The following is a 12,300-nucleotide window of genomic DNA, read 5'->3' on the forward strand; positions in this document are numbered from 1 at the left end:
AAATATATATATATATATATATATATATATACTTAATTTATATTCAAATTTTAAAGACTGTACTCAATTATAGAAAAGGTATTCCCAAGTTTTTTTTTACATTAAATCTTTGGAGACCTTTAATGAGACTTTCAGCTTTGTTTTTTCACAACACGGCAGTCCTGAGGGAACGCCAACATTTTATATAAGAATAAATCATTCGCTAGTAAAAATGTACAGATGTAAATCTGAGTGTAATGTGTCGGCACACTGTACGTGTTTTCCAATGATTGATTCCTCAGATCCATCATTTGTTTTACTGTGTTATAGTGATACATTAAAACAGAGAAACAAAAGGAATAATATGAACAATGTGACAGAGATTTCCTCTCTTATTCTTGTGGGTCTATCAGACCATCCACCGACCATGAATGCACTTTTTGTGTCCTTCCTTCTCATCTATCTGATGACTCTTATCACAAACCTTCTTATTTTTTTCTTGGTCCTCACTGACTACAATCTGCACAACCCAATGTATTTTTTTCTTGCCAACTTGGCATTTCTGGACATGTCCTATTCATCAGTGACGGCACCAAGGATGCTCTTTGATTTGGTCACAAAAAGCCGATCAATATCCATTCCTGCCTGTATAGCCCAAGTCTTCTTTTACCTCTCCTTTGTTTGCTCAGAAACTTTATTGCTCTCGGCTATGTCCTACGATCGCTACATTGCCATCTGCCACCCCCTACATTACAAACTAATTATGTCTTGGAGGGTCTGTACTTGTATGGCCTCTCTGGTCTGGGTTGGAGGATGTTCTGTCTCTTTGGTTCATACTTTATTTTTGCTCAGGTTGTCCTTCTGCAGAACATCTTCCATCCACAACTTCTTCTGTGACCTTCCACACTTATATCAAATTTCATGTAGTGACCCCTTCATAAACATGGTGGTCTTATTCCTAGAAAGTGCCATTCTTGGATTGGGAATCTTTCTTATGACCTTTCTTCCCTATGTCTATATTTTTAGTACTATCCTTAGAATCCGTAGCAAGACTGGAAAGAGGAAAGCCTTCTCCACCTGCACATCACATATTACGGTGGTCTCCATCTTTTATGGCTCCATCATTTTTATTTACTTGGTCCCCACCTCCAGCGATATGATCAGTTTAAACAGACTGTCTACAGTCATATCTGCCCTCATTAACCCATTGCTGAATCCTCTGATCTACAGCCTGAGGAACAAAGATCTCATGGAGGCACTTATGAGGTCTTATTATCACTTAAAGTTAATCCGGGCATCATTCTGAAAACATCATTATGAAATGTGAAATGTTTTGGTATTTCTGTGATATTATTCATTGACTAAAAATCTCAGTAATGTCCTTTATGAAATGTAAACATGTCAGGAACTCATAGCTTTACTTACCCTCAGGGCCGGCACCAGCATAAGGTGGTTTAGGCAGAATTAGGTAAAATGCACCTTCACCTGTATAGACAAAATCCTTGTACCGACCCCCTACTTACCCTTGTATGACTGGGACCATTGTAACCAACAGACCAAAAGTAGCAGTTCCAGTATGCTTTAATGCTTTAATTATCCTCCGTCTTACTTCTTTGACCTGGCCTCTCAGCTGTCGGTTTATTGCCAGCTCCTATCTCTCCACAGTCACCCACCTGTTGAGGATTTCCTGCTCGTCAGTCCTGCTTACATAAGCCATCCGGCCCAGATGATCTCTGCCTTCACCTGGTCAACGTCACAGAGACTATCGCCTGCATTTCTGTTAAAGACTTGCTTGGCTGATGGTCCTTCTGGCTCCAGATCCTGCTTGCTGTTCCACTACGCTGATCCCTGGCTTCCTGACTTTCTGCTTGTCTGACTATCCGAATGTTGGCTATGTTTTGACTAAGTTTGTTCTATTTACTTTTAATATTAAACAAGTGTGATTTAACTGCACTTCTGTCTCGGTCTGATTCATGGTTTCTGACACTGTCGAGCCCCTTCTCCATCCTCAATAGAACCCAACAGGGCTGTCCCCTATTGCCTATACTGATCCAGAGAAAGGCAAAACAAACCCCTATGAAGCATGGTCTAAGTTGCTCCAGTGGGGGGGGGGGGGGGAAACTGATCCCCTGGAGGCAATTGTATATTCCTTGGTTCAACAATCCACAAAAATATTAAATTAAATAATCATACAAAAGGATAAAAGGGTATAGATGTGCACAATGGAAACATTTGTTTAGTTTAATTTTGGATTCATTCGTAAGTTAATCATTTTGTTTTCTCATGTTTATTATGTTAGAATGATTTTTTGGGGGAATTTATTATTTTTATTATTTATTTCAAATTGATTTGAAATTTGAAATTATTCAAAATTCTAATTTACAAAGACAGCTATATTTGTTCTATTCTATTCTATCCTATTCTATTCCATTCTATTTTCTTCTCTTCTGTTCTAGTCTATTACATTCTATTGTTTTATTTTATTTTCTAATCAGTCCTTCTCTATTCTTTTATTTTCTATTTTGTTCTATTTGATACTTGAGGTGATTGTAGCTGTATTAGTGCGATTGCGACACTAGGTACTGCTTGGACCTTGAAAAAAGGGGACATACCCCGAAAGCTCATCCATGAAAAATGATATGTTAGTGCAAATAAAAAAAGTATCACGGACAGTACTTAATTTTCTTTGTTCTATTCGATACTAATTAAAAGAAAAGAGAACAATTTGGGAGAGAAAAAACTCCCCCAAATTTGGGGATTTTAATGTGAGAGGTGTCACTTGCTGTAAAAAGGCAAAAACACTAAACACAGATTGTTTTATGAAAAAGTATCAAAATTTAATAATTGTTAAAAACAATTTCCAACGGTTATTATAGACCACAGTAGTTACAAAAGCAGGGTATGTGACAGTATGCAGGTAGCCAACAAGTTTCGCTCAGATGTGCTTCGTCAGGGCCTTGCAACTTTTCTTTTGAAAAGTTTAGTCAATTCTGCTAAATACTGAGTCAGATGTACCAGAACGCAACCCAGAGGTCCTATTGGCGAGACAAACAGAATGCCAAGACAGTGACCAGTGGTAGTCAGGTCCACTAGGTCAGAAGATGTGCGGATGTTAGAGCTTTTGGAGAGCCCGGCAACCAGACAGACGTCTGGGAATAGTAAGGCTGGTGTTAAATTTCTGAAAGATGATGAGGGATATACCATCCGATGCAGTGCACAATATATATGTTCTTTCAGGCAACTGAGTAAGAGTTTGTGTCTCCTTCTCTCAAGGCAGCGACTGTCTTGGCATTCTGTTTGTCTCGCCAATAGGACCTCTGGGTTGCGTTCTGGTACATCTGACTCAGTATTTAGCAGAATTGACTACACTATTCAAGCACATCTGTGCGAAACTTGTTGGCTACCTGCATACTGTCACATACCTTGCTTTTGTAACTACTGTGGTCTCTAATAACCGTTGGAAATAGTTTTTAACAATTATTACATTTTGATACTTTTTCATAAAACAATCTGGACGGCATGCGCCGTCCGTGAACGTATCCCATTGCGCATGCTCCTAATCACGTCGCAAATAGTCAATGCTTTCGACATGAACATAATTTACGCAAAGCCCTATTCACGAACGACTTATGCAAACGACGGAAACGACGGAAAATTTGACGATGTCCCAACGTCCATCCTTAACATTGACTAGGCCTCATAAAGCAGGGGGAACTTTACGCCGGAAAAAGCCTTACGTAAACGACGTAAAAAAATCCGCTGGGCGCACGTACATTTCTGAATCGCTGTATCTAGCTCATTTGCATATTCTACACAGAAATCAATGGAAGCGCCACCTAGCGGCCAGCGTAAATATGCACCCTAAGATACGACGGTTTAGGAGACTTACGCCGGTCGTATCTTAGCAACATTTAAGCGTATCTCAAATTGAGCATACGCTTAAAGATACGACTGCGCGGATTCGGACTTACTCTACTGATACACCCGTGGTAAGTCTTACTGAATCTAGCCCTCTGTGTTTGCCGACGGCAAATGTCCGATGGAGCCTACGCACGGTCAGAATTTCCAACAGCAAGCTCCCATCGAACATTTGTTGTTGGAAATTCCGAGCGTGTGTATGCGGCATAAGTGTTCTTCGTTGAACCATCCATCATATATCTCCTTCCAAAGGATCACCATGAGTTAATGCATTTCCCCAAAACAGCTTGCTCAAGCTATTTTGGTTAAATGTGTTAAGGAAAGGTGATCCTTGAGCAATGACATCATGGAAGGAGATATATTATGGATGGCTCAATAAAGAACACTAATGCCTCGTACACACGGCCATGAGAACTTTTGGCTGGGAATCCCGGCTGTGTGTATGCTCCATCGCAGTTTTCCCGACAGGAAAACTGCGGGGGAAAAAAAGAGAACATGTTTTATTTTTTCCCGGCGGACATTTTCACGTTGTATGTATGCTTTTCCGAGGAGAAAAAATGCGCATGCTCAGAATCAAGTATAGTTAGTCAGGTTGGAAAAAAGACACAAGTCTATCCAGTTCAACCACAAAAATAAAATAAAATAAACAAACAAAAGAAAAAACACAATACAATCCTATACACCCAACTCCATACCCACAGTTGATCCAGAGGAAGGCAAAAAACCCCAGCAGAGCATGATCCAATTTGCTACAGCAGGGGAAAAAATTCCTTCCTGATCCCCTGAGAGGCAATCGGATTTTCCCCGGATCAACTTTACCTACAAATCTTAGTACTCAGTTATATTCTGTACATTTAGGAAAGAATCCAGGCCTTTCTTAATGCAATCTACTGAGCTGGCCATAACCACGTCTGGAGGGAGTCTGTTCCACATTTTCAAACCTTTCCGTATTTGGAGATGAAATCTCTTTTCCTCTAGACGTAGAGAGTGCCCCCTTGTCCTCAGTGTTGACCGTAAAGTGAATAACTCAACACCAAGTTCACTGTATGGACCTCTTATATATTTGTACATGTTGATCATATCCCCCCTAATTCTCCTCTTCTCGATAGAATAAATTCCATTCCTCTAATCTTTCCTCATAGCTGAGCTCCTCCATTCCTCTTATCAGTTTGGTTGCCCTTCTCTGCACTTTCTCCAGTTCTCCTATATCCTTTTTGAGAACTGGGGCCCAAAACTGAACTCCATATTCCAGATGAGGTTTTACTAATGATTTGTACAGAGGGGGCAAAATGATATCTCTCTCTCTGGAGTCCATCCCTCTTTATACAAGAAAGGACTTCCCTCGCTTTGGAAACCGCAGCTTGGCATTGCATGTTATTATTGAGCTTATGATCTACCAAGACCCCCAGATCCTTCTCCACTACATAGCCCCCCAGTTGTACTCCCCCTAGTATGTATGATGCATATTCTTAGCCCCCAAGTGCATAACTTTACATTTATCAACATTAAACCTCATCTGCCACATAGTCACCCAATCAGACAGAGCATTGAGGTCGGCTTGTAAATTGGAGACATCCTGTAAGGACGTTATTCCCCTGCATAGCTTGGTGTCATCTGCAAAGACAGAAATGTTACTTTTGATCTCAGACCCAATATCATTTATAAAGATATTAAAAAGTAAGGGTCCCAGCACTGAACCTTGGGGTACACCGCTGATAACCTTGGACCATTCAGAGTAAGAATCGTTAACCACGACTCTCTGAATTCTGTCTTTTAGCCAGTTTTCTATCCATTTACAAACTGATATATCCAATCCTGTAGACCTTACCTTACACATGAGCCGTGTGTACGGAACTGTATCCAACGCTTTTGCAAAAATCCAAGTATACCACGTCCACAGCCACGCCTCTGTCCAAGTATACCACGTCCAAAGCCACGCCTCTGTCCAAGTATACCACGTCCACAGTCACTCCTCTGTCCAGGGTTTTACTTACCTCTTCATAAAAGGTAATCAGGTTTGTCTGACAACTACTGTCTTTCATGAATCCATGCTGTCTGTTGCTTTAAATAGTTTGCTTAAATAGTTTTTTTCTAGCAAGAACTCATCCATGTATGAGACAGGAGCGCTCGTTCTGGAAAAACTAGCGTTCGTAATGAAGATAGCACATTCGTCAAGCTGTAACGGACTGAAAAGCACGAGGCTGAAAAGCGCAAATCGTCTCTCACCAAACCTTTACTAACACGAGGATCAGTAAAAGCAGCCCATAGGGTGGGCCGTTTGAATGGAACTTCCCCTTTATAGTCCCGTCGTACGTGTTGTACGTCACCGCGCTTTGGACGGGCGGTATTTGGCCTGAATGTGTGTATGCAAGGCAGGCTTGAGAGGAATCCTGTCAGGAAAAACGTTGTTTTTTTTCCTGCTGAGAAAAATGGTTGTGTGTACGAGGCATTAGAATGAAGAGGTCTTTGGTGTGTGGCTCCTATTCATTTAAATTTTCCAATAGTAAATAGAGATGGACTTTTCAAGCCAGAGCCTTAGACACCCACAGAGATTGAGTGAGTGAAAAACTTGTATAGCGCAACACATGCGAACTGAATCGCCACGGGGCGCTTGGCATCCATTTCCTACTATATTTTGCCTTCAGAATAGATGGGTTTTGAGTTTTTTTCTGAAGGCCTGGTGATTCACTTCCATTCGGATCCTGGTTGGTAAAGCATTCCACAGTCTAGGTCCTTGGACTGCAAATCTTCGTTCTCCTTTGGACTTGTATCTGGCCTTGGGTATCTGGAGTAAATTTTGGTTAGTAGATTGCACAGGCACTGGTCTGGAGGGGTGCTGTATGTATGGAAGTTTGAACTATAAGTGTATTTTATATTGTTTTAGGTCACTCTGTCCACTAGCCAATAAGTAAAATAGGTGACAATAAGATAAAAACACTTTTAGTGGATTTTAAATTCAAATTTTAAAGACTGTTCTCAATTATAAAAAAAAGTCTCCCAAGGCTTTATAAATTACATCTTAGGAGACCATTAATGAGACTTTCAGCCTTGTGTTCTTACAACACGGCAGACTCTCCTGAGGGAATGCCAACATTTTATATAAGAATAAATCATTTGCCGGTACAACTGCATACATGTAAATCTGAATGCAATATGTAGACGTGTTAAATCCTCAGATCCATAAATATAATTCTGTTTTACAGTGAAAGATTTAAACAATGGAAAAAAATGAGTTATTGAGGAATCTGACAGAGATTTCCTCTCTCACTCTTGTGGGTCTATCAGACCATCCACTGACCATGAATGGACTTTTTGTGTTCTTCCTTCTCATCTATCTGATGACTCTTATCACAAACCTTCTTATATTTTTCTTGGTCCTCACTGATTACCATCTGCACAACCCAATGTATTTTTTTCTTGCCAACTTATCATTTCTGGACATGTCCTATTCATCAGTGACGGCACCAAGGATGCTCTTTGATTTGGTCACAAAAAGGCGATCAATATCCATTCCTGCCTGTATAGCCCAAGTCTATTTCTACATGTCTTTGGTTTCCTCAGAAGTTTTCTTGCTCTCGGCTATGTCCTACGACCGTTACATTGCCATCTGCCACCCCCTACATTACAAACTAATTATGTCTTGGAGGGTCTGTACTCGTATGGCCTCTCTGGTCTGGGTTGCAGGATACTCTGTCTCTTTGCTTCATACTTTATTTTTGCTCAGGTTGTCCTTCTGCAGAACATCTTCCATCCACAACTTCTTTTGTAACCTTCCACACTTATATCAAATCACATGTACTGACCCCTTCATAAATATGATGGTCATATTCCTAGAAAGTGCTAGTGTTGCATTGGGAGCCTTCCTTCTGACCTTTCTTCCCTATGTCTATATTTTCAGGACCATCCTCAGAATCCGTAGCAAGACTGGAAAGAGGAAAGCCTTCTCCACCTGCACATCACACCTCACCGTGGTCTTCATCTTCTATGGCTCCTTAATTTTTATTTACTTGGTCCCCACTTCCAGTAATATGGTCAGTTTAAACAAACTGTTTACAGTCATATCTGCCCTCATTAACCCATTGCTGAATCCTCTGATCTACAGCCTGAGGAACAAAGAGCTCATGGAGGCACTTATGAAGTCTTATTATCACCTAAAGTTAATCCAGGCATCATTCTAAAAACATCATTATGAAATGTGAATTTTTTTGTATTTCTTTGACATTTTTAGTTGACTAAAAATATCAGTAATGTCGTTTATCAAATGTAAACATGTCAGGTACTCATAGCTTTACTTACGCTCAGGGCCGGCACCAGCATAAGGCAGCTTAGGCAGAATTAGGTAAAATGCACCTCCAACCGTATAGACAAAAATATTTGCACCGGCCCCCTACTTTCCCTTACATGATCGGGACCATTGTAACCCACACAACAAACGTAGCAGTTTCAGTATGCTTTAATTATCCTCAAAATTACTATATATTTTTTTATAAAAGATTTAATTAATCTATAAGGCCTTTAACTGGCACAAACCTGACAAAAAAAACCTGAGAAACATTGGTCCGGATTCACAGACAGTGGCGCACATTTATGCCGCCGTATCGTATCTCCTTTACGCTACGCCGACGCAGCGCAGAGAGGCAAGTATGGAATTCACAAAGCACTTGCTCCCAAAACTGCGCTGGGTTTCCTAGGCGTAAGCCGGCATAGGTGGAAGTGGGCATGAGCCATGCAAATGAGGCGTGACCCCATGCAAATGATGGGCTGAGTCTCAGACAGATACGTAAAACAAACGGCGCATGCGCCGTCCCGTGGACGCATTCCAGTGCGCATGCTCAGAATCACACTGGAACTACTCCATAAGATACGCCGGATCACTGTCTGCGGCGTGAACGTAACCTACGCCTAGTCATATTCACATCCTACGTAAACTTCGTAAAATACGTTGGCTTGTGTTCCCTGGTGCAGCCCTTTGCATGGATGCTGCTGAGTTACACCTCCTTTATGGGGCATAACTTTACGCCAGACGTAGTACTTTATGTGCACTGCGTTGGGCGCACGTACGTTCATGAATCGGCGTATCTCCCTCATTTGCATATGTGAATAGAAAATCAATGGGAGCGCCAAATGCGTCCAGCGTAAATATGCGCCCACTCTACGCCGGCGTAGACAATTTACGTTGGTCGGATGAAGCCTGTTTTTAGGCGTATCTTAGTTTGTGGGCCCGGCGCACAGATACGACGGCGCGTATTTTCACTTACGCGGCGTATCTGGAGATACATCGGCGTGAGTGCTTTGTGAATACGGGTCATATTTTGCATAACATAATTCTAATCCCTGTATGTTTGATAAATTGTTTTCTCCTTTCTATCCCAAGAACAGGGACCTCAAATATGTGTAATTTATATATATAATTCAGGGACAGTGTCCAATATATTGTTTTCAATGGATTGGTGGGTGATCATTGACAACACATTCCTTACAATACTAAAGAAAATGTTTTTATTAAATCATTTGGACTTTTTAGGTGTCGAAAAAGGCTATCAGAAAAATCTGTATGTAAAACTCAAGTTTTTTTTTTTTTTTGAGAAACCTGATTGCGAAATGCATCATCATTTAGCTTCCTCTTTATCTATCGCACAAGCGGGCTTGTATCCATTCAAGTAGAACTATGGACAAAACTATTTTAATTTCGGATAGAGTAAGTGAGGGTTATAACCACTGACAGTTTTTTTTTTTCATTGGGGAGATTTAGCTTTACTTTCTGTCTCATAGCCAAAACAGGAAGTGATAGAAAATTCCTGTGAATTAAAGGAATCAATTTGGGCCTCTTAGGTCACCAGAACTATTGTCCCCATTAGAAGGTTTTCCCTCTACTACTGTTTTCGGGGACAACCCAAAATTTGGGATTTTCTTTTAACTGCTTGCCGACTGCCTCGCGTAGATTTCCGTCGGCAGAATTCCACGGGTAGGCAAAGCAATGTATATATATGTTGCTTTTGCACCTGCCCCCTAGAGGGCACACAACTGTGCCCGCGTGACCCTTGGACTCGATGTCTGCCGCTAAAAGGGTCACAGAACGGCAGAACGGGGGGATGTCTTTGTAAACAAGGCATCTCCCTATTCTGCCGAGTGACACAGCACTGATCGTCTGCTCCCTCTCTTTGGGAGCATCCAATCAGTGATGTGTCGAAAAAATGAATAAAAACAAACAAATTTTTCGGCAGTGCACATGTCTAGCAAGGAGTGGGAATGCTTGGTTTTTAAAAGGGGTGTTTTTATTGTACATTTCTGGTGGGGTCTCTGGGTTGTTTGCTATCTGGATCAGTGGACCTGGACTAGAGGAGTGTTTACCTTTATTTCTAGTGTAGTGTTGTTTGATCTTTGGGGTTAAGGAATTATTGGGGATCCAGCAGAGGAATTTTAAAGGAAGGTTTGACCAAGTGCTTTCTAGGTTAATCCAATCTTTGTTGAGTGCCTGGCAGTTCCAGTTAATTATTCTGGACATGTGTGTTGTAAAATAATAGAGTTTAAATTCTGGTAGACCCATACCACCTGACCTTTTGGGGAGGGACATTAAGGTCCCTTTCACACTGGGGCGGGAGGTGCATCGGCCCAGTCCCCCAAAGGCACGGGAGAGCCCGGAGAAGCACCGGATGGCGGGGAGGGGGTTGTCCCCTCCCATCGCCTGTAAGAATGATCAAGCGGTGAAAATGCCGCTGTGATCATTCTTATGGTGCACAGAATTGCCGGCTGAAGAAGAAGATATCTGAATGATGCCTGTAGCTGCTCCCATCATTCAGATATTCTTACTGAAACTCAAGGACGTCGTATGACGGCCTTGGGCTGAAAGTGGTTAGCAACCTATGCCCTTCTCCTTGTGCCCCTTTTTATCCAAACTCCTTGAATGTCTGGTCTACAACTGACTGAGTGATCACCTCACTGATTGGTTGACTGAGTGACCATGTCACTGAGAATAACCTTCTTGATCCCCTTCAGCCTGGATTTTGCCCTCAACACTCAACTGAAACTTCCCTCCTATAACTTACAAACAATCTGCTAATGGCTAAATCCAATGGAAACTATTCTATACTCCTACTCCTCAGCCTCTCTGCTGCCTTTGATACAGTGGACCACCCCTTCCTCCTCAAAACACTCTATGCCTTTGGTCTCCGTGACTGTTCTCTTCGCTGGTTCTCATCCTACTTATCCAATTGCACCTTTAGCATTGCTCACAATTCTATTTCCTCCCCTCCTCTTCCTTTCTCAGTCAGGCCTCGTACACACGATAGGTTAACCAGAGGACAACGGTCTGAAGGACCGTTGTCCTAGGTTAACCTATGAAGCTGACTGATGGTCCGTCGTGCCTACACACCATCAGTTAAAAAAACGATTGTGTCAGAACGCGGTGACGTAAAACACAACGACGTGCTGAAAAAAACGAAGTTCAATGCTTCCAAGCATGCGTCGACTTGATTCTGAGCATGCATGGATTTTTAACCGATGGTTGTGCGTACTAACGATCGGTTTTGACCTATCGGTTAGCAATCCACCGGTTAAATTTTAAAGCAAGTTGACATTTTTTAATCCGAAGGTTAAATAACCTATGGGGCCTAAACACGATCGGCTTGGACCGATGAAAACGGTCCTTCAGACCGTTGTCCTCTGGTTAACCTATCGTGTGTATGAGGCCTCAGGGTCCCCCAAGGTTCTGTTCTTGGACCTTTTCTATTCTCCAGCTATACCTCCTCCCTGGGTCAGGTAACAGCCTCCCATGGCTTCCAAGGCCATCTCTATGCCGACGATACCCAAATGTACTTCTCAACCCCTCTGCTCACTCCTTCAGTCTCCTCCTTGACATATCAGCCTGCATGTCACACTACTTCCTCAAACTCAATCTATCCAAAATTGAGATCAAAATATTTCTTTCCCCTTGTGCCCCTTCCCCTGTTTTTTCTGTCAAGATTGATGGCACAGCTAGCAACTCGTCCCCACATGCCAAGATTCAAGGTGTAATCCTGGACTCTGAGGTCTCCTTTTGGCCCCACATCCAATCACTGTCCAAATCTTGTCGCCTCAGCCTATGCAACATCTCCAAAATACGCCCCTTTGCACACCTTTACATAGGCTATCCCCCTTCAATCCATCGTGAATGCTGCTGCCGGACTCATCCACCTTACCAACCGTTCTGTTTCTGCTACTCCTCTCTGCCAATCCCTCCACTGGCTTCCGCTCAGCCTCTCTGCTGCCTTTTATTCAGTGGACCACCCCTTCCTCCTCAAAACACTCTATGCCTTTGATCTCCATGACTGTACTCTTTGCTGGTTCTCATCCTACTTATCCAATCGCACCTTTAGCATTACTCACAATTATATTTCTTCTTCTCCTCTTCCTTTCTCAGTCAGG

At 42.1% G+C, this 12,300-nt stretch overlaps 1 protein-coding gene across 1 annotated transcript; it reads left to right on the forward strand.

Annotated features, from left to right (window-relative positions):
* The first annotated feature begins 241 nt into the window (after nt 1–241).
* On the forward strand, nt 242–1,785 carry LOC120946290 (olfactory receptor 1G1-like). Its single transcript, XM_040361121.1, has one exon. The coding sequence runs from the start codon at nt 266–268 to the stop codon at nt 1,283–1,285; it is 1,020 nt and encodes a 339-aa protein (XP_040217055.1). The 5' UTR covers nt 242–265; the 3' UTR covers nt 1,286–1,785.
* The last annotated feature ends 10,515 nt before the right edge of the window (nt 1,786–12,300 follow it).

Source organism: Rana temporaria, chromosome 7 (genome assembly GCF_905171775.1).
Source record: "Rana temporaria chromosome 7, aRanTem1.1, whole genome shotgun sequence".
Lineage (NCBI taxonomy): Eukaryota > Metazoa > Chordata > Amphibia > Anura > Ranidae > Rana > Rana temporaria.